Source organism: Somniosus microcephalus, chromosome 19 (assembly GCF_052327205.1).
Source record: "Somniosus microcephalus isolate GS21.2 chromosome 19, FLI_Smic_1.0, whole genome shotgun sequence".
In the NCBI taxonomy this organism is placed as follows: domain Eukaryota; kingdom Metazoa; phylum Chordata; class Chondrichthyes; order Squaliformes; family Somniosidae; genus Somniosus; species Somniosus microcephalus.
This window is the reverse complement of record NC_141005.1, coordinates 37,776,674-37,798,848: the sequence shown is the minus strand read 5'-3', so window position 1 is coordinate 37,798,848 and position 22,175 is coordinate 37,776,674. Positions and strand designations below refer to the sequence as shown.

Sequence of the window (22,175 nt, the reverse complement as noted above, 5' to 3'; positions counted from 1 at the left end):
TTCGCAAGATTTTTTTTTTTTTTTTAAATGAAACCAAAATAAAAAACATACAAGATACAAAATCCTTTTTTTTTTTAATAAATTGTTCACAGCCACAGTAACTGCAGTTCAGAACTAATTATTTAAAGCTCTTTGAAATGTTTCAACATAAAGCGTTACATAAACAAAACAATGCAATTTAAAAATCATATTCGATAAAAGTTTAAGATAGGTCAACAGCAAGTGGTGAATAAGGAAGGTTGTTATTTGCTTGAACAAATCCCCCTCATAACATTTTACTCAATTTGCACAAACCACTTAAAAAAAAAAAAAGTTAATCAGCATTTACCTTTGGAGTGCGCTGCCTGGTGGGTATAGTGTCCAGTATTGCAACTGCATCCCTTTCTTGACGCAGCATTGTATAGCATTCAGCCATTTTATACTTAACTTCTATCTCTGATGGCAGACACTAGAATAAACAATAGAAATTGTTATACACAGTTCACCCTGAAATTTACAATTTACATGGTCACCTGCTGTTACATAGCTCAAATCTCACGAGAAATTACTCCGTTGCAACTCTGAATGTACAGTTTTTTTTTTTATTTATTCGTTCATGGGACGTGGGCATCGCTAGCAAGGCCAACATTTATTGCCCATCCCTAACTGCCCTCGAGAAGATGTGGTGAGCCACCTTCTTGAACCACTGCAGTCAGTGTGGTGAAGGTACTCCTGTAGTGCTGTTAGGGAAGGAGTTCCAGGATTTTGACCTAGCGACGATGAAGGAACGGCGATATATATTTCCAAGTCAGAATGGTGCGTGGCTTGGAAGGGAACTGGGAGGTGGTGGTGTTCCCATGCACTTGCTGCCCTTGTCCTTCTAGGTGGTAGAGGTCGCGAGTTTGGGAGGTGCGGTCGAAGATGCCTTGGCGAGTTGCTGCAGTGCATCTTGTAGATGCTACTGCAGCCACAGTACGCCAGTGGTGGATGGAGTGAATGTTTAAGGTGGTGGATGGGGTGCCAATCAAGCGGGCTACTTTATCCTGGATGGTGCCAAGCTGCTTGAGTGTTGTTGGAGCTGCACTCATCCAGGCAAGTGGAGAGTATTCCATCACACTCCTGACAGTGCTATAGAAAAGCCTCTTTCCCTTCATTGTGCTGCATACATTGCCTCTTCAATGATTTTCTCAATTAACAATTTGGGAACAGTAAGAACATTGTAGCTGCATTCAATACAAGTTCTCAAACCGACAAATGTTTTACACATTCAGTATTTTATACATTGTCAGAACATTTTTCTGCACTTATGCCGATCCGGACAACTTTGCAGCTGTATATTTATAAAATATTGTGGCCAAGGATTTTCGCTTCTGCATTCGCCAGCTTGCAACTTTCCGCCCAGTAAAATGAATAAATGGAAAATTGAGAGCTGTTGACAGAGCAGAAGTGGAAAACCCAGGCATTTGTACATTGCACACATATCAAAACATAATCTCTCGTTTAGAGTAGAGCAGCAGCATGCCCTTCGGTAGACCTTTGTACTCTACTAACTCCATGGTGGCAATTGGGTGAAGACGTTTAAAGAGGAATAGCTACTCCTTGTGACGATAGTCCGATTTAGCCTATACAGGCAAATGATTCCTTCACATCTACTGAAACTAACGTGTGCACTCATGTAAAAGAATACATTAATAAAACAAAGACTGTACTAAGTTACATACTCATGGAAGTGCTGGAAAATATAAAATGAAATGTGAAACAAGCTGCTGAACTGAGGTGCAAATAAGTCAAAGTGAAATGTTTGGGAAAAAAAAGCTACCAACTTCTGAAACTTTTCTGGCTCGCTGTTGGCATCCCTACAAAGTAAACAGAACAGACCCATTAGGATATGTCGCAGGAAGTTTATAAAGACACACAACAATCTAAATATGACAACTGCACCTTTGAATCTTGCCAACAATATCAATGAATAAATAACAATTCTACCAAAATGTTCTGCACTTCATCATAAAATTAATTATAACTACTATTTCCTTTGCCTGTCCAACTGTATCCAAGTATTTCACCCCACTTCAAAAGCAGTGATCTGGATGAAATAGTTCTACTTAACAGTGATTCAACTCCCTTGCTGCTTTAGTGGGTAAAGGCACCATGTGGTGTATCACTAAACTATACAGACTGCAAAGTCTCAGGTTAGGTTACCCAATCTCAGCCAGGCTAACAACTGAGGTGTTGCAATTAGCCTCAACACATCTGAGCTAAGAAGAAAAAAACAAAACTATTCAGCAGGGCTCCCACTCCTGATAGCTATCCAGTGACCCCTGGTGGAAAGTTTGTGTACATCAACGTCAGGGTAGAACAAAATCAAGTTTGGCTGCAATACCCTGCAGTAAAATTGATACTTGCAGCCTAGACTCACAAATAAAGAATGGTCACTTGGACGAGGTACTGGAGGGCTGCTAGAAAAATGAATCAACAAGAGAGATGGGCAGAACAATGAGTGGGGGGGGGGGGGGAAACAAAAGAATGAAGAGGGTTTTCTCACATTACTGAATAGCACAAGGACTCAAAGCAAGTGGGCATCCATATACATTTATGGAAACTCTCCTTAAAATTAATACACTATAAGTGACACGCATGTTACCACTCCTACTGGTCTGGCCTGCGTGGGACTAGTCTCTCACTACGTGATTGACTCAAAGCCATCTGAGGAGGCAGTCCATGATCACGTCAGGGTAACTAGGGATGAGAATAAATGCAGATTTACCCACATCGAAAACATTTTTTTAAACTGGACTGTACCATGGAACAGAATGTGGTTTTGCACCTGCAGATCCCCACACCATTTACAGATTTCAGCCAGCAAGGAGGAAGAGATCAAAACATCCTAGCCCACTCGAGCACATCCTAGATTAAAGAGAAGCACTTCTCAATGCATTGGTTAGGGTTTATTGTGATGTAACCTAACAAGGAAGATTATTTTTCTTCCAAAGCTGTCAAAACATGCATACTTTTAAAAAAGTTTGTTTCTGTAGTTTTCCCCTCATCAATATTACTTACAATGGTTCATAAAAAAGGCCACATGTAGTCTACTAAATAGAAGTAAGAATTCTCAGAATCCTCTAGATCAGCAATGTGAAACATAAACCTTCAAGTGTATGAATGAGATACGTAGATTTATGGTTTCAGAAAATTGATATTAAATTTTCATTAAGAATCCAAAGCTACTGGCTCGATCAACTGAATTCTCAGAGCAGTAATTAATGTCCAATTCTGACAAGATAATGCAAATAAAAAGATGCACTAAACTATAAAGCTGTTAATGAATAAGGCGGCCTTCCAAGAATCTTAGAAAACAATCGTATGAGATTTTTATCAATTAAAACAGGATAGCTTGGGTGGCTCGATTGGTCAGCTGGTTAAAGCAATGAGGAGCTGAGCCAAGCAGATGAACAAGGTTCCAGATTAGATTCCTGGTCTATGATGAATTAGCCTATCTTAGCTGGAGAAGTTGTAGGGACATTACAATTGGCCTCAGCACAACAACTACTACTTGCATTTACATAGCGCCTTTAACAAAGTAAAACATCCCAAGGCCCTTCACAGGAGTGTTAAACAAAATTTGACACTGAGCCACAAAAGGAGATATTAGGACAGATGGTCAAAGAGATAGGTTTAAGGTGCAGTTAAAAGGAGAGAAAGGTAGACAGCAACATTCCCTTAAGCTGCACGGCTCTCTGCCGGTCCCGTGCAGACTGGGACCAGCTTCTTCAATGTTAAAGTCTGCACATGCACGAAACTGTGAATGGGTTGCGCAGCCCCTGAAAGGGGCCACACACCCAAAAAAAATGTTTAATTTTTTTTTTTTTTTTTTTTATAAACAGGGAACATTGGTAGAGAGGTGGAGAAGTATAGGGAGGGAATTCCAGAGCTTAGGGCTTTGGCAGCTAAAGACACGGCCGCCAATGATGGACCAATTAAAATCGGGCATGCGCAAGACGCCAGAATTAGCTGAGCGCAGAGATCTCAGAGGGTTGTGGGGCTGGAGAAGATTACCGAGATAGGGAGGGGCAAGGGCCCAAGGCCATAGAGGGATTTGAAAACAAGGAGAATTTTAAAATCGAAGCGTTGCTAGACCGGGAGCCAATGTAGGTCAGCGAGCATAGGGGTGATGGGTGAACATGACTGGTTGAGAGTTAGAATACAGACAGAAGAGTTTTGAATGAGCTCAAGTTTATGGAGGGTTGAGTATGGGAGGCTGGCCAGGAGAGCATTGGAATAGTCAAGTCTAGGAGGTAACAAAGGTGTAGTGTATGTGCCTTTAAGTCAGAACTACTTTTACAGCTCCTGTATACTGTAGTACCGGCAGTGACCACACCGGTATATAAGCTTTGCACATGCCTCTGTACCCCCAGTCTAGAGACTGCCGTCCTCCAGTAAAGACCTGTTATTTGTTAATGTACAGCATCCGTGTGATTATTTAATAATAGCATATCCACTGAACCACGGATCCAACAGTGGCGACGAGTGTCGATTCGAATCTACCTGCAACATAAAAGAGAGTCGAGGCCAGGAACACGGGCGTCGACCACGAGCAACCGCCCAGCAGTCAGGCAGAGATCCAACTTCGCAGGGGAGGCTGTGGAGAGCCGGGCTTGGTTCCCCAGCCACAACGAGCAGTAAGAGACCGACGACAGGTCCAGCGCAGACCCTTCCCGAGCAGCGGCGGCTGGAGCCGACCGACGGCGGAGAGAGAGCCGAGCAGCGCCGACGGGGTAAGACAGAAGGTGAAGAGCGCAGGGCGCAGCCGGGGGTTGAACACCGAGCGGCGTCGAGGAAAATAAAACAAACCGGAGAGAGGGTAAGAAACAGCCGGGCTCTAGACTGAGCGGCGTCGAAAAATATAAAAAGAATGCGCAGAGCACAGCCAGTGCTCACGGGCTGAACAGGGTCCGCGGGGCGAAGGGGAGACGCCATTGAGAAGAAGGAAGAGCGCGGGAGGCGCCATTGAGCCGCGGAGAAGGGAGAGCGCGGGAGACGCCATTGAGCCGCGGAGAAGGAAGAGCGCGGGAGACGCCATTTTTAGAAGCCGCAGCGGAGAAGAAGGGCGAGCGCGGGAAGGAAGGAAAGCGCGGGAGACGCCATTTTGTGCCAGCGGAGAAGGGGGAAGCACGGGAGGCGCCATTTGTGATAGTTAACGCACACTCAAGGATGCCGAAGAGTGGCAGTATCTCTACGTTCGACAATGAAGTCGAAGATTGGGCGACATATGTGGAACGTATTGAGGTGTACTGCAGGGCGAATGAAGTGCCAGATGCTAATAAAGCACTGGTTCTGTTAAATTCCATGGGTGCAAAAACTTATGGGTTACTGCGAAATCTAATAACCCCAGAGAAGCCGGTAAACAAGAATTTTGAAAGCATAGTAGAAATCCTACAGGACCACTTAAACCCCACACCGCTGCTGATAGAACGATTTAAGTTCCATAAAAGGAACCAACACAAAGACGAAAGCAATGCTGAGTACCTAACGGAACTGCGCAAGCTATCGAAACACTGCCAGTTTGGAGCGGGACTAGCAGGCACGTTAAGGGACAAGTTTGTGTGTGGGCTACAAAGTGAAGGAACCCAGAAACGGCTTCTATCAGAAAAGGACCTTACGCTGGACAAAGCTTTCAGTATGGCAGTATCACACGAAGCAGCCACAAGGGGCGCTGCAGAGATACAACGGAGACCGCAAGAATATGGCACCAATGAAATGTCCTATGGAACAGGGAAGTGCTATCGCTGCGGCAGAACACATGACCAGAAAGATTGTTGGTTCAAGGATCAAGTGTGCAGACAGTGTGGGAAAGCAGGACACATAGCAAGAGTCTGCAGGTCTGGGAAGAAAACCAACAGTAAGAAATCTCCACAGGAGAAGTACAAAAAGGTACACCAGGTGATGGACAGTGGTTCAGACGAACAGAAAAGTGACACAGACTCCGGAAGCAAGGAGCTGGGTTGTCTGAAACTACATAAGGTAACCGAAAAGGAGGATCACCAGACTATCTGGGTTACACTCAAGATAGACGGAGTCCAAGTGGAAATGGAATCGGACACAGGGTCAGCTCTAACAGTCATAAATCAAAGAGACTACAAGCAGCTATTTTCACACATACCCTTGAAAGCTACAGAGATTGTCTTGAAGACGTATACGGGGCAAAAAATCTACCCCAAAGGAAAAATAAGGGTGAAAGTGACATATAAAGGCCAGGAAATACCTAAAATGGATATATATGTATTGCCAAATGGAGGACCACCACTGCTAGGACGTGAATGGATCCGGAAGATACAATTAGATTGGCATTCCATACAGGCACTAAAGGTTGAGGCCAAAAAGGATGACGACGTCACACCTGGACGACTGTCAAAAATGCTAACTGACGCAAAAGAAGTGTTCCAGGAGGGACTAGGAACACTAAAAGGAATAACAGCAATGATTAAGATAGAGGAAAATGCAAGCCCAAAGTTTCTGATGGCCAGACCAGTGCCTTATGCGATCAGACCAGCTGTTGAAGCAGAGCTGGAAGGGTTGGAACGTTCAGGAGTACCGTCCAAAGTGGACTGGAGCGAGTGGGCTACACCCATCGTTCCTGTAATGACGAGGTCGTTGAGTAATACGCCTGGGGAACCAAAGAAGGTCTGCATCTGTGGGGATTTTAAGGTGACAGTGAACCCAGTCCTTCACACGGTGCAATATCCGCTTCCACGAATTGAGGATATTTTCGCCTCGCTATCTGAAGGTAAACGCTTCACCAAAATTGATCTAGCCCAGGCGTACTTGCAAATGAAGGTAGAAGAAGCTTCGAAACATTACCTTACGATCAACACTCAAAGGTCTCTATCAATACAACCGGCTGGTGTTTGGAGTAGCCTCGGCTCCGGCTATCTGGCAAAGGGCGATGGATCAGGTCCTGCAAGGGATTCCAGGGACCCAGTGTTATTTGGACGACATCTTGGTCACGGGCGAAAATTATGGTGATCGCCTCGCCAACTTGGAGAAGGTGCTCACCAGATTAAAGGAGTATGGGCTACGAGCTAATCGCCACAAGTGCGAATTTTTCCAGAAACAGGTCTCGTATTGTGGCCACGTCATCGATGAAGAGGGGTTACATAAGTCCCCTGACAAGATTGAGGCAGTAGTCAAGGCTCCAGCACCGGAAAATGTGTCACAACTGAGGTCGTTCCTCGGGCTGGTAAACTACTACCACAAGTTCTTACCAAATTTGTTTACGGTATTACATCCGCTGAACACCCTACTGCAAACAGAGGTACCATGGAAGTGGGATGATGAACGTAGACGAGCTTTCCAGAAGTGTAAAGAATTGATCACATCAAAAGAGGCGTTGGCCCATTTCAACCCAGCACTACCAATTCGTTTGGCATGTGATGCATCACCCTACGGCATTGGAGCGGTGCTGTCGCACAAATTCCCAGACGGGTTGGAGAGGCCAGTAGCCTTTGCGTCTCGGTCACTAACCTCAGCCGAGCGCAACTACGCCCAGATTGACAGGGAGGCCCTCAGCCTAGTATGGGGAGTAAAAAAATTCAACCACTATCTGCATGGGCAGAAGTTCACCTTGCTGACTGACCACCAACCACTTGTCTCCATCTTTAATCCTAAGAAGGGCATTCCAGTGATGACTGCACAGCAGTTACAAAGATGGTCCCTGTTTCTAGGGGCGAATCAATATGAAATAGAATATAAAGGCACGAAACAGCATGGGAACGCTGATGGGCTATCGCGCCTGCCACTCCCTACTGTGGAGGAAGCACCAGCAGTGGACCCTATCGAGATATTTTATTCGTCAATAATTGAACGATTGCCAGTAACAAACGCGGATATAGAGGAGACCCGCAATGATCAGACGCTGTCACGGGTATATGAATTGATGGTGAGGGGATGGCCAACACATGGCGACTCACTGTTGCCAGCATTCTCATCCAGAAGAGAACAGCTGTCAGTATGCCAGGGGACAGTGATGTGTGGATCCAGAGTGGTGATTCCACCCAAGTTAAGGGAGAGAGTGCTAAATGAGCTACATGAAGGTCATCTGGGGGGAGTGAAAATGAAAAGCCTTGCTAGGGCTTATGTGTGGTGGCCGGGAATCGATCAACAAATCGAAGACCTAACTAAGAGCTGCTTAGGATGCCAGAAGGTCCAAAATGCACCACCACATGCCCCTCTACACCCATGGGAGTGGCCCTCCTCTCCATGGCAATGGGTGCATATTGATTTCGCTGGTCCATTCATGGACTCAATGTTCTTAATAGCAGTGGATGCTCATTCAAAGTGGCCTGAGGTGATAAAAATGTCTTCAACCACTACAGAGAAAACAATTGCACTCCTACGGACCATATTTGCCAGAAATGGTTTGCCAGAGCAGATTTGCTCTGATAATGGACCACAGTTTGTGTCCGACGAGTTCCAAAAATTCATGAAAAGGAATGGGGTAAGGCATTACACATCCGCCCCGTATCATCCAGCCACAAATGGATTGGCTGAGAGGTTCGTACAAACCTTTAAGAAGGCGATAAAGGCCATGTGCGACGATGAAATTCCACTACAGCATAAGATGGACAATTTCTTATTAGCCTACCGAAACGCGACACATGCAGTTACCAACCAGACCCCGGCCATGATGCTCTTTAACCGAAGGTTGAGATCTCGTCTGGACTTGCTCAGACCAAATGTGCGAAGAAATGTTGAGGACAAACAATTCCAGCACATCAATGAGAAGCCGACAAGGAGCTTCAATGTAGGGCAACCAGTCTTGGCCCGTGACTATCAAACAGAGAAGTGGCAACCCGGAACGATATGTACAAGGCAGGGGCCATTAATGTACACAGTGGATGTCGGGGAGAACATTGAGAGACGCCACGTCGATCAGATCTTAGCGTCACAGGAACGCGTCAACCCCATGTCTCGAGTACCTGGGGATGAACCCGACATACCGGTAGCATCTACTTCAGACCCAGTAGCAGTGGAACCCGATGAACTACCCGACGAAAAGGGGTCAGAATCGCCTCTGCACCAAGAACAAGAACCTCTGGAAAGGCACTATCCCGAAAGGGTCAGGAAGCCGCCCCAAAGACTGAATCTATAAATGGACTTTTGTTGTTTAATGTACATGTTGAAATGTTAATTGTTATTTGAATATTAGGGGTATTACTAATCTAAAAGGGGAGGAATTGTAGTGTATGTGCCTTTAAGTCAGAACTACTTTTACAGCTCCTGTATACTGTAGTACCGGTAGTGACCACACCGGTATACAAGCTTTGCGCATGCCTCTGTACCCCCCAGTCTAGAGACTACCCTCCTCCAGTAAAGACCTGTTATTTGTTAATGTACAGCATCCGTGTGATTATTTAATAATAGCATATCCACTGAACCACGGATCCAACAGAAGGCATGGATGAGGACTTCAGTAGCTGACGAGCTGAGGCAGGGGCAGAGATGGGTGATGTTACAGGGGTGAAAGTAGGTGGTCCTGGTGATGTGGTTGGATGCTCATCTCAAGGTCAAATATGACACCAAGGAGAGACCAAACACAATGGATTTGGTCCTCCCAATATTTAGTTGGAGGAACTTTCTGCTCAACCAGTACTGGATGTCGAACATGCAGTGTGACAAATCAGGGACAGTCGAGGGACGAAAAGGTGGTGGTGGTGGTGAGGTAGAGCTGGATGTTGTCAGCATGTGTGGAATTTGACATGTTTTCAGATGATGTCGCCGAGGGGCAGCATGTAGATGAGAAATAGGAGGGGTCCATAGATAGATCCTTGAGGGACTCCAGGAGGTACCCCTGAACTGGGCAGAGAATTTGGGGGGGGGGGGGGGGGGGTGGTGGGGGCAGGGGCTCGGAGGGAAGGAAAGGTGAAGAGAGTCAGGATTCCTGCTCCTGACTATCCAGTAATCTCTGCTGGAAATGCATGTTTGGATGTCAGGTGAGAAGATACGCCTCAACTATGATGCAGCCTGCTGTCAAATGGCATGCTGACATTTGCTATCTAGACTGACATAAGGAACAAAAGGCACTTGGGCTACTGCTGCCCATGGAGCTGAACTCCCCAGCAAGGTACCAGGAGAGTGGGAGGTTGGGAGAAGAGTGGAAATTGTCCTTTATGCTACATAGCCTTGTGGTCCATATACTTACGATCTAAACTCAGAATGTAGCAAAAATCTCCAGTCTCTGCAAATGCTCCCCTATAAGCCATACTAGAGGGTGACTGCAAATATGGAATAGCATTGGAATGTTGGGTATTAACAGTCAGTAAACAATATTAAGTTTACTGCTTACTGAATACCAAGAGACTCAAAATAACTACATAATGATGAGCTACTGAAATTTCTGCCAGGAAGTTGGAGCTATCTTACAAATAAAGTCACAATCCTCAAATGAAGCTCAGTCACCCTTAATGGTTTTAAAAATGCTTTGCTCTCCTCACACCATGAGCTGCCCCTGACAACAAGTCAACAGGTTGGTACCAGTGTTCTGAAATCAGACAATGGAAGGCAACCGAGTGACCTATAATGACTCCCTCCAATTTCCCCTCTTGGAGAAACACCAAACCTCCATCTTGCCCTCCCAACAGCAGCTTAGTTGAAACTGGGAGCTCACGTGTAGAATTGTGGGCAAGCACTTATACATTACCACCTCATAAGGGTTCAACCTGCTGCACAACATGCTACCTCCCTGCCAATGCTTTTCTTATTTCAAAAGTGTTGCCCAGTATGAAGAAAGCAATTTGATGCATTGGATCCACAGCAATTGTCAGCTTCAACCAAGCAAAACGATGCTCTATCTAGTACAGATACACTATCGGACATTGGCAATGCCACCAATATAGTGCTTTTAAGCATTTAAAACAAAACAATTATTGATTTGACATTATTTTCAGTTTTTCTTACTTTTATGGTTGGGTTTTATTATTTTCAATAAGTTATTTGGATGAGGCAGCTCTCACAATCTAATGGAAACCTGATGCTAGGACATGAGGCCCACACTGTAGCTGTATTAACCGGCCACTTTTTTTTCTTTTCCATTTTCTTCCCTTGTAGTCCACTTGCCACTCACTGTACATCCTTCCTCAGCTGCAAAATTAGAAGGATTGATTTTCTCATGACCATCAAGACCACATTTTATCACCCAGGAGGTACAGTTCAAGCAGAACCAGCTAGCACCTGACAAGTGTCTCCAACACCAAGTGCATGGAGCTCATGGAGTTCCTCGTCACTAAGATTGAAACCATCTCTGCAGCTGCCTCTGCTGCTTCCACCACTTCCCATTGCCCAAGCTAAACCGCCCCCCAGGTCCCAGTCATAGCTGTCAACCAGTTTCTTTCTCTAGATTCTCCATCTCCCTTAATGCTCGCTGTGAGCTCATCTTGTCCATGAGACCCACCTCCTGCTCCTTTGTCCCCATTCCCATTAAATTGCTAACCACTCAACTTGCCTTCCTTGCCCCTATGCTAGCTGACATTGTAAATGATTCCCTCTCCTCAGGTACTGCACCCCACCCTTTCAAAACAACCTTCATCACCCCTTCGACTTTTCTGTCCTTGAGACTAACACCCCATCACCAATCTTCCTCTCCTTTCCAAAGTTCTTGAATGTGTTTTTGGCTTCCAAATCTGTACACATCTTTCCCACAACTCCATGTTTGAATCTCTCCAATCAGGTTCCCGGCCCTACCACAGCACTTAAACAGCCCTAACCAAAGTCACAAATGACATTCTCTGACTATGACCGTAGTGCATTATCCATCCTTATCCTTTCTGCAGCATTTGATACAGTTGACCAAATCCTCCTCCTCCTCCAATGCCTCTCCTTCATTGTCCAGCTCCGTGAGCCTGCCCTTGCTTGGATCCACTCTTACCTATCCAATTGTATCCAGAGCATCTCCAGAAATGGTTCGTCTGCCTGTTCCTACACCATTACCTCCAAAGTCTCCCAAGGATCTATCCTTGGCCCTCTCCTCATCCTCATCCACATGCTGCCCCTTGATGACAGCATATGACAGAGTCAGCTTCTACATGTATGCTGATGACACCAAACTCTACCACCTCTCTGGGTACCAGCAACCTCTCACCCCCCCACCCATCTCTGTTGTCCAATCTTGAATGAGCTACAATTTCCATCAGTTAAACATAGTCTTTGGCTCCCATCACAAACACTGTACCCTTGCCACTGATTCTACCCTGCTTCCTGCCAGATTCTAAAAGATGAACCAGACTGTGTGGAATGGTGTGTCCCATCTGACCCCAAGCTGAGCTCCTGGCCCCATATCCACTCAATCACAAAAACCACCTACTTCCATCATAGTCACCTTGCCCACCTCTGCCCCTAGATTTGCTCATTTGCCACAGAAACCATCAACTATGCCTTTGTCACCTCTAGACTCATCTATTCCAACTGTCCTCGTCAGCCTCCAATCTCCACCCTCCATAAACTCTGCTGCCAATATACTATCCCGCACCAAGTCCCAATCCCCCTTGTGCTTGTTGAACACCACTAGCTGCCAGACCTCCAATGCCTCAAATTTAAAAGTCTCAATTGTAGTGTATGTGCCTTTAAGAGCCCCAGGTGTGCTGTAATGCCGGTAATTGCCACTCGGGCTATATAAGCCTGTATATTGTGTATATCAGTTAGAACCCCGCCCCCCAGACTTTGCTTAGTAAATACCTATGAACCAACTCCTGTCTTCAGTGTCTTTATCAACACACGGACACTACAGTGGCAACGAAGTGGAAACGGACTTACCTGCAATTCGGCAGCACCTCAAGGACATCGATTCCTCGGGCGTCCAGAAGACTCAAGGAAGGGAGAGAAGCTGTGTTTTCACCAGCTGCCCAAGCTGGTGGCAGGTACTGCGCTAATCCTTCCTGGGCGTCAGGCTGGCTCTACAGCTGAGACAGGCAGCGAAATCGGAGGCAAGCAATAACGGACTGGGAGGGAGCACTCGGGAGACGGCCGGCGCGGCAAGCAGGTCAGCGTTCAGACCTGGAGAGAAACTCCGGCGGGAACGAGTCTCCGACAGTAAATAAATTTTAAAAAAAAGAACGGAAACCGCAGTAAACAGCGTTGTCATCGGCAGCAGCGGTGGGAAAGCGCGGGAAGCGCCATATCTTTTCTGAAATGCCTAAGTCTGGCAATATTGATGCTTTTGATAGCGAAATAGAGGATTGGACCACATACGTGGAAAGAGTAGAGGTATATTGCACTGCAAATGGAATAGAAGATGAAAAAAGCTTCAGTACTTCTGAACTTAATGGGCGCAAAGGCATACGGGCTGTTACGAAATTTAATCACTCCAGCCAAACCAAAGGACAAGAATTTTAAAGAAATTGTTGATACCCTGCAGGAGCACTTAAACCCAACACCGCTGCTGATAGCGGAACGATTCAAGTTCTTCAAGAGAAATCAACACAAGAATGAAAGTAACGCTGATTACCTAACCGAATTAAGAAAGCTATCAAAGTACTGCCAATTCGGGGCAGGACTATCAGATTATCTTCGAGACAAATTCGTTTGCGGTCTCTTAAGTGAAGGAACACAAAAAAGGCTGCTTTCTGAAAAAGATTTAACATTGGACAAAGCTTTCAGTATGGCTGTATCATACGAAGCAGCAGCAAGAGGAGCTGCAGAGATACAACAAAAGACACAGGACTTCGGCACCCATGAAGTGACACAGGGTTTCGAAAGATGTTATCGCTGCGGCAGATCCACCCATAACCAGAGGGACTGCTGGTTCAAGGACAAAGCATGCAGGCAATGCGGAAAGATTGGACACATTGCACAGGTATGCCGATCTGGACAAAATAAATCCACAGACAGGAAAAAAAAAATCAATAAAGTACAGGAAGGTACAAATGATTACGGACAGTAGCTCCGAAGACCAGAAGAGCGATAACGACTTCGAAAACAAGAGACTAAGCTGTCTCAAATTACATAATGCACTTTCCAAAGATGATTACCAAACCATTTGGGTTACCCTCACGATAGCAGGGTCCCCAGTTAAAATGGAGCTAGATACAGGATCAGCTCTAACCGTAATAAATCGACGGGATTACGAGAGGCTATTTTCGCATATACCTCTAAAAGACACATCCATTATCTTAAAAACATATATGGGGCAGAAAGTATACCCCAAAGGAAAAATAACGGTGCCTGTTGTATACAACGGCAAAGAAATACAAAAGTTGTATTTATACATTCTACAAGATGGTGGTCCACCGTTGTTGGGACGTGAATGGATCAGAAAGATACGTTTAGACTGGCACTCCATTCAGGCACTGACGGTGACCAGTAAGAAAAAAAACAATGGCGACATCATACCGGAATGATTAAAAGGCATCTTGGCCAACGCCAAAGAAGTGTTTCAAGAGAAACTAGGAACCTTGAAAGGCATCACCGCCTCAATAAAAGTGGAAGATGCAGCAATTCCCAAATTTAAGGCAAGACCGGTGCCATACGCAATACGTCCAGCAGTCGAGGCAGAGCTGGAGAATTTGGAAAAAGCAGGCGTATTATCCAAAATAGATTGGAGTGAGTGGGCAACACCCATCGTTCCAGTCATGAAAAAAGCATTGAATAAAGATAAATCTGAAGAACAGAGAAAAATTCGCATCTGTGGAGACTTCAAGGTGACTGTAAACCCGGTCCTTCACACAGTACAGTATCCTCTTCCGAGGATAGAAGATATTTTCGCCTCACTATCCAGAGGGAAACGTTTCACCAAAATTGACTTGGCACAGGCATATCTACAGATGGAGGCTGAGGAGGCCTCTAAAAAGTATCTCACGATAAACACACACAAAGGCCTGTACCAGTACAATCGACTGGTTTTTGGAGTAGCATCAGCTCCAGCTATCTGGCAAAGAGCTATGGAGCAAGTCCTGCAAGGGATTCCGGGGACTCAATGCTACCTAGACGACATCCTTGTAACAGGAGTGATTTGGAAATGGAACGAAGACTGTAAACGTGCCTTCCATAAATGCAAAGACTTAATCACATCTGAAGAAGTTTTGGCTCATTACAACCCATCACTGCCAATCAGACTGGCGTGCGATGCATCCCCTTACGGCATAGGAGCAGTATTATCCCATAAATTCCCTGATGGCTCAGAACGGCCGATAGCTTTTGCGTCACGCTCATTAAACTCAGCTGAGCGTAACTATGCCCAAATCGACAGGGAAGCACTCAGCCTGGTATGGGGAGTGAAGAAATTCAACCATTACCTACACAGACAAAAATTTACCTTGTTGACTGACCATCAACCCCTCATCTCCATATTCAACCCTAAAAAAGGTGTTCCCATTATGACAGCGCAAAGGCTACAGAGGTGGTCTCTTTTTCTAGGGGCACACCAATACAACATAGAATACAAAGGATCAAAACAGCATGGGAATGCTGACGGTTTATCGCGCCTACCGTTGCCAACGGTAGAAGAGGCACCTACAGTAGACCCAGTAGAGAAGTTCCACTCTACCATAGTGGAATGTCTACCAGTAACAAATTCTGCCATTGAAAGGGAGACGAGAAATGACCCGACTCTCTCACGGGTCTACGATTTAACAGTGAAGGGATGGCCAGCACATGGCGAACCACTGTTGCCAGCATTCTCGCAAAGAAGCGAACAGCTGTCAGTGTGCCGAGGAACCTTGATGTGTGGATCCAGAGTGGTAATTCCACCCAAACTCCAGGATAAAGTGCTAAAGGAGCTTCACGAGGGGCATCTGGGTGGAGTGAAAATGAAGAACCTAGCTAGGGCGTTTGTATGGTGGCCAGGTATCGATGGAGACATCGAAGAAATGACCAAGAGCTGCCTAGGATGCCAGAAGGTCCAAAACGCTCCACCACAAGCCCCTCTACATCCATGGGAGTGGCCCTCATCTCCCTGGCAAAGGGTGCACATCGACTTTGCTGGTCCATTTATGGACTCAATGTTCTTAATCGCGGTTGATGCACACTCCAAATGGCCGGAGGTAATAAAGATGTCCTCCACCACCACGGAAAAAACCATCACATGTTTTAAGGACCATATTTGCCAGGATTGGGCTGCCGGAACAGATATGTTCTGATAACGGACCGCAATTTGTGTCCGAAGAATTCAGAAAGTTCTTAAAAAACAATGAGGTTAAGCACTACACGTCCACCCCATACCATCCCACCACCAATGGATTGGCTGAAAGGTTTGTCCAGACCTTCAAGAAGGCCATAAAGGCCATGGGTAATGAAGACATAAAACTTCAGCACAAGGTGGATAACTTCTTATTCGCATACAGGAATGCAACACATATGGTTACCAACCAAACTCCCGCCATGGTGTTCTTCAATAGAAACCCAAGATGCTGGCTGGATTTGGTCAAGCCCAACATCAGAAGGGACGTGGAGAACCGGCAGTTTCAAGGCATGAATGAAAGGCCAACTAGAACCTTCCAGATAGGTCAACAAGTTTTGGCCCGGGACTACCGTACCGAGAAATGGCAGCCTGGAACTATCTGCACACGACTAGGACCACTGATGTATACCGTGGACATCGGAGAAAGCATAATAAGGCGCCATGCTGACCAAATCATAAAATCATCCGAAAAGGGACAACCTACACCACAACTCTATACATCTAACGATGAAGTAGAGATACCCATATCTACCTCCGATCCGGTGATACTGGAACCCGATGAACCCGACACTGGCATTCAAACCGAATCAGCCTTGCCAGAAGAACCTACAACACCACCAGAAACTACCACACCCCCGAGGCGTTATCCGGACCGAGTCAGGAAGCCTCCTGAGAGATTGACTTATAATTAATTAACTACAGCAATGTATATTATGTTGCTTATAACATGTAATTAATAATTACTTAAAATGATGTACTGGTTAGCTAAAAGCGGAGGAATTGTAGTGTATGTGCCTTTAAGAGCCCCAGGTGTGCTGTAATGCCGGTAATTGCCACTCGGGCTATATAAGCCTGTATATTGTGTATATCCGTTAGAACCCCCCCCCAGACTTTGCTTAGTAAAAACCTATGAACCAACTCCTGTCTTCAGTGTCTTTATCAACACACGGACACTAAATCATCCTCTAATTTAAATCCCTTTATGGTGTTTCTTCTATGTCTATAACCAGCTCCAGCCCTACAAACCCCTTCCCCTCCCACATACTATCTATTCCTCAGACTCTGGCCTCTTGTGCATCTTCACCTCACCATTGGCAGTCATGCCTACAGCCACCTAGGTCTCAAACTCTGGAATTCCCTAGCTAAACCCGTCTGCCTCCTCACCTCTTTCCTCTGCTTTAAGACCCGCCTTAAAATCCACCTCTTTGACCAAGCTTTTGGTTACTCCTCCTAATGTCTCCTTCTTTGGCTGGTGTCCTTTTTTTGATGATGCCACTATGACTACATTGGGATATTTTTCTACATTAAAAAAGGTGCTGTACAAATGCAAGCTGTTGTTGCAAAGCAAAGATACAGTGCTACCTCTCTGCTACTAGATGCCCTTAAATGAGATATACAATTAACAGGGCTCCTTCTGGTATTGAACAATACCATTACAACATTTTCATTTGTTATATTGGCGCAAAAGTTTATACCACTCCCCCAATAAACAAGTTCCAGATGGCAGAGGTATGGAATGTCACATGTGGTTCATTATACACCTTTCATGATTAAATTAATTTTGTCCAGTAGGACAAACAACATTGGATACTAGGAAATAACAACAGAAAATGCTGGAAAAACTCAGCAGGTCAGGCAACATCCGTGGAGAGAAATTTGAGTTGACGTTTCAGTCAAAGCAGAAAGGAACAGCCCCGTAATGTCTGCACCTCAGACTCCAGCTCAACAACTCGGAGCTGAAGTTCCTCAAGTTGTAGACACTTACTGCAGATAATGGCCCAGTAATTCGGGTCCCAACGCGTGAGTACGCACGGGGTACCCACGCGTGGACCCGATGGAAGTGCGCGGGGAAACGGCACTTCCGGTCCCCTGAAAGCAGGGGTTAAGAGGTGAAACGCGTGCGACGTATGAGGCAGCGCGTGCGCGTTGAACTTCCTTTTTTTTTGACAGGTTTGCCAGTGCGTGAAGGCCTCCACTTTTTACAGCAGACGTAAGGACTTCATTTTAAAAAGGTAAGTGGTCAATTAATTAAAATTAGAACATTTTTTCCACAGGTTTATTATTTTTAAATACTTTACAGTAAGGTAAGTGTATTTTTAGCTCCGATTTTTTATAAAATTATTTTTTTCAAAAATTTAAATTATTGTTTAAAATGGTTATTTAATGTTATTTATAGTTGATTTAAATAGTGTGATGTTTTTTAAAAATTTATTTTAAGGTTATGTACTGTTTTGGGCGCCCGGAGTTTTCATGAGTTTGACAGGTCTTATGTCAAACTCATGAATGGACTTTTGCCTCCTCCGATTGGTTGCCCAGTGCTCACGTGATCCCAGCCGACGCATCGCACTAAGTACGCCGCTGGGTCACACAAGCACAGCGCGCCGGGAGCTGGACCGGGCCACAGAGAGGAAATGCACGCAGGCTCAGGCCTCAACTGTCGGCGCACTAGGTAAGTGTAGGTCGGGGGCTTGCACCCGCGGGAAGCCCCCGACACGAATTTCTGGGCCATGATCATTGACTATTCCAATTCCCCATCCCCAACAGTCGACATATTACAACAGCATAAATAAACCGCAGAGCACAACGAAAGATGCAGGTTTAAATCCCCTGTGCTACAATGGGACCAGGTACCTTCCCACCCAGAAGAGGGAAACAAAGAGCCTTCATGCCTCTTGCTGGTGGGTGGCTCAGAAGAGCATTTCAAGATGCCAGAGAAATAGTTTCCTGCCCTGTCAGACACGTGGTGTCAATCCCAAGGAAAAAATAAAAGGGATTCCTACCTGAAATGAGATTGGATAGTCTAAACTGAGTTTCCTGGTGGGTCTAGGTCCACAGCACAAAGCAACCCATAATTCAGTTATCTCAGTCAAAAAAGCACTGGGACAGCTGTTATAAGAAATAGAAAAATATCACACTGGCACAGTAGGGGGTGGTCTTTTAATGTTGGCATTAATCCATGTTAGTGGGCTAAAGTACAGGGTGCTCTGTGTCAAGCCATGCTTGAAGCCAAAACTGGGTGTAAGAAGTGGAAGTGTTCTATTCTCCACTACTGATGCTCCTTAACTCAAGAACAAACTCACTAAAACTATACAAATTTAAAATTGACAATTGATATCCATTTAAAAGAAACTAGTGGCAACCCTAACGGGTTGAAAAATGTATTTAGCACAATTTACACAGATACAGGTGGTTTGTACTTCAACATGAAGGAAGCTCCTCGCAGCATAGTACACAAGAACTGGAACGTTTTCACACATCCACTGGCTTAGTCACATTCCCATGACTGCTGGTCAGTTTACAACAAGTTAACTACAATTCTGCACAAAATTGCAAATTCAGCTTTTGAAAGTGTAACTTAAGTCCGAGTTAGTTTGTTTACAGGAATGTTTTCATTCTTTTGAGGGTCACAGTCCCAACCAACATGCTGATTAAGCTACACTCTCAGGAATGTTTAAACGCCGTGCATCGCAGAGGACTTGTACTTCCCACTGCTGTTAAACTCCAGATCTCAAACTTGCATCAAGGACAGTTGTCTTTGATTTGTGGAACAGCTATTTAGTATAACTATTGAGAATCGGAAAACCACTCGACTTTGGATTTCTAGATGCGAGCAATCTTTCTCTTCTTTTCCTACTGGAACCAGGATAGCAGGGGTTTTGCTGCTTCATTTTTCAGCGATCCTCGCCTTAGGCTTTGACGGGGGTGAGAATAGACAAGTATAATCCCAGGTTCTTGTATACCTTATGCGCATTGTAGCAATTTAATTTGGACTTTTTTTACCCAATCATGTATCCAGTGAAGCTTGCTGAAACAGGCTGACTGCAAATCTAGGCAAAAGTACTTTCAGGCGAGCAAGTATGACTGATTGAGAAAGTGAGTCCGGCATGGCACGCGGCTTTTATTCTGATCAATTACCTGCTTCCTGTGACTCAATAAACTGCTTTTGTTTTAAACAAATATTCAAAAAAAGGGTGTCCTGACCATGCCCTGAGGAAGTCTAGCTGCTACAGAGTCTTTCCTTTGCCCTCCACCCCCACGAGATACATTTGCACAAAAACAACGCATAAGGGATGCCACTAGCTGTTTGTTTTTAATGGATATTGATTGCCAAGTTTAACTGGAAATACCGTGGCCACTGCATTTTCCCTGCCTGTGGATGTGTGACTTTAGTTTTTGATGTTTCTTTATGTTGCATGGCCTATATACGGATATCATTTTAGGGGTTGTTTATAACTTGCACACTATTGCTGATTATGTTAGATCATACACCTAAGTGTATAATTTCCTTTTATACTCAGCGTCGGCAGGAATTCAGCGGCAGCAGCGGGGCTATAAAAGTCCCAGAGACCCAGGTAAGGCCTACCAGTCTCCAGTCTGGGAACTCGGAGGGAAGGAGAGAGGTAAAAAGTAATCCAAGTGTGACGTCACCAGAAAGCGGGTAAGTGATTGGTTGGTAAGTATTTCTCCCTTTTTAACCTTTAATCTCTTCGGTTTATAGTTTCTAAGGTGCGATATTCATCATCTAGAATCGGGACAGAGGGTATTTAAAAATAATATCAAATTTAATTAATTACATAGAATGCGAGATCAGGTGATGTGTTGCTGCTGCAATATGTGGGAGCTGGTGGACACCATTGATGCTCACGGTGATCACATTTGCAGTAAGTGTTGGCTGCTCGAGGAATTCCGGCTCCGTGTTGAAGAGCTGGAGTCCGAGCTTCAAACACTGAGACACATCAGGGAGGGGGAGAGTTACCTGGACTCTGTGTATCACGAGGTAGTCACACCAATTAGATTAATTAATTCAGATGTAGTCCGTGGCCAGGGTCAGGATGGTGTGACTAGAAGTGAGGCAGGTACGGGGATCCAGGAGGTAGTGTTGGAGGAGCCACAGCCCTTGCACTTGTCCAACAGGTTCGAGGCTCTTACTCCCTGTGAGGATGGGAACAGGGACTGCGGGGAGGATGAGCAACCTGGCCACAGCACCGTGGAGCGGGGGGCGTTAAAAGAAATGTTGTAGTGGTAGGGGATAGTATCGTTAGGGGGATAGATAGAGTTCTTTGCAGCCGAGAGCAAGAGTCCCGAAGGCTGTGTTGCCTGCCCGGTGCCAGGGTTAAGGACATCTTCTCTGGACTGGAGAGAGAGAGTGGGAGGGGGAGGATCCAGTTGTCGTGGTCCATGTTGGTACCAACGACATAGATAGGACAAGGAAGGAGGTTCTGCTGAGGGAGTTTGAGCAGCTAGGGGCCAAATTAAAAAGCAGAACCACAAGGGTAATAATCTCTGGATTATTACCTGAGCCACAAGCAAATTTGGCTAGGACAAATAAAATGAGAGAGTTAAATGTGTGGCTCAAAGACTGGTGTGGGAGAAATGGGTTTTGCTTCCTGGGACACTGGCACCAGCTGGGGCAGGAGGGAGCTGTTCCGTTGGGACGGGCTTCACTTGGCCAGTGCTGGGACTAGAGTCCTGGCGGATCATATAACTAGGGCTGTAAACTAACTAGTGGGGGGGAGGTTCCTAGAGAGCAAATAATAAAAATGACAACAGAGAAGGTCATAGACTTGGGTAGCAGTGGGGAAATTAAAAACCAGAGCATGTCAAAGGGGCAGAAGGTATGGAGTAAAAGGTAAAGTAATAAAAAGGGCAAAAGCAAGAACTAAGTGTCACAAAACATATTTGAAAGTTCTCTATCTGAATGCACGTAGCATTCGTAACAAAATAGATGAGTTAATGGCACAAATAACTACATATGGGTATGATCTTGTGGCCATTACAGAAACATGGCTGCAGGGTGACAATGCCTGGGAATTAAACATACCAGGTTATTTAACGATCAGGAAGGACAGGCAGGAAGGAAGGGGAGGTGGGGTGGCTATGTTAATAAAGGAAGGAATCACTGTAATACAGAGAAATGATATTGGGTCAAAAGATCAGGATAATGAAAGAGTTTGGCTGGAGATAAGGAATAATAAGGGGGAAAAAAACACTAGTGGGCGTAGTCTATAGGCCTCCGAACAGTGGCAACTCT

At 45.3% G+C, this 22,175-nt stretch overlaps 1 protein-coding gene across 2 annotated transcripts in view; it reads right to left on the bottom strand.

Annotated features, from left to right (window-relative positions):
* anapc7 (anaphase promoting complex subunit 7) overlaps nt 1–22,175 on the bottom strand; it is a 51,892-nt gene that overhangs the window by 17,525 nt on the left and 12,192 nt on the right. Inside the window, exons 4-5 of one of the 2 annotated variants that reach the window (XM_085961590.1) lie at nt 1,803–1,835; nt 329–448 (exon numbers count right to left, since the gene is read on the bottom strand). In XM_085961590.1, the coding sequence (XP_085817716.1) occupies nt 329–448; nt 1,803–1,835 (153 nt within the window). The remainder of the gene's footprint in view (nt 1–328; nt 449–1,802; nt 1,836–22,175) is intronic. The other variant, XM_085961589.1, reaches the window with a different exon arrangement.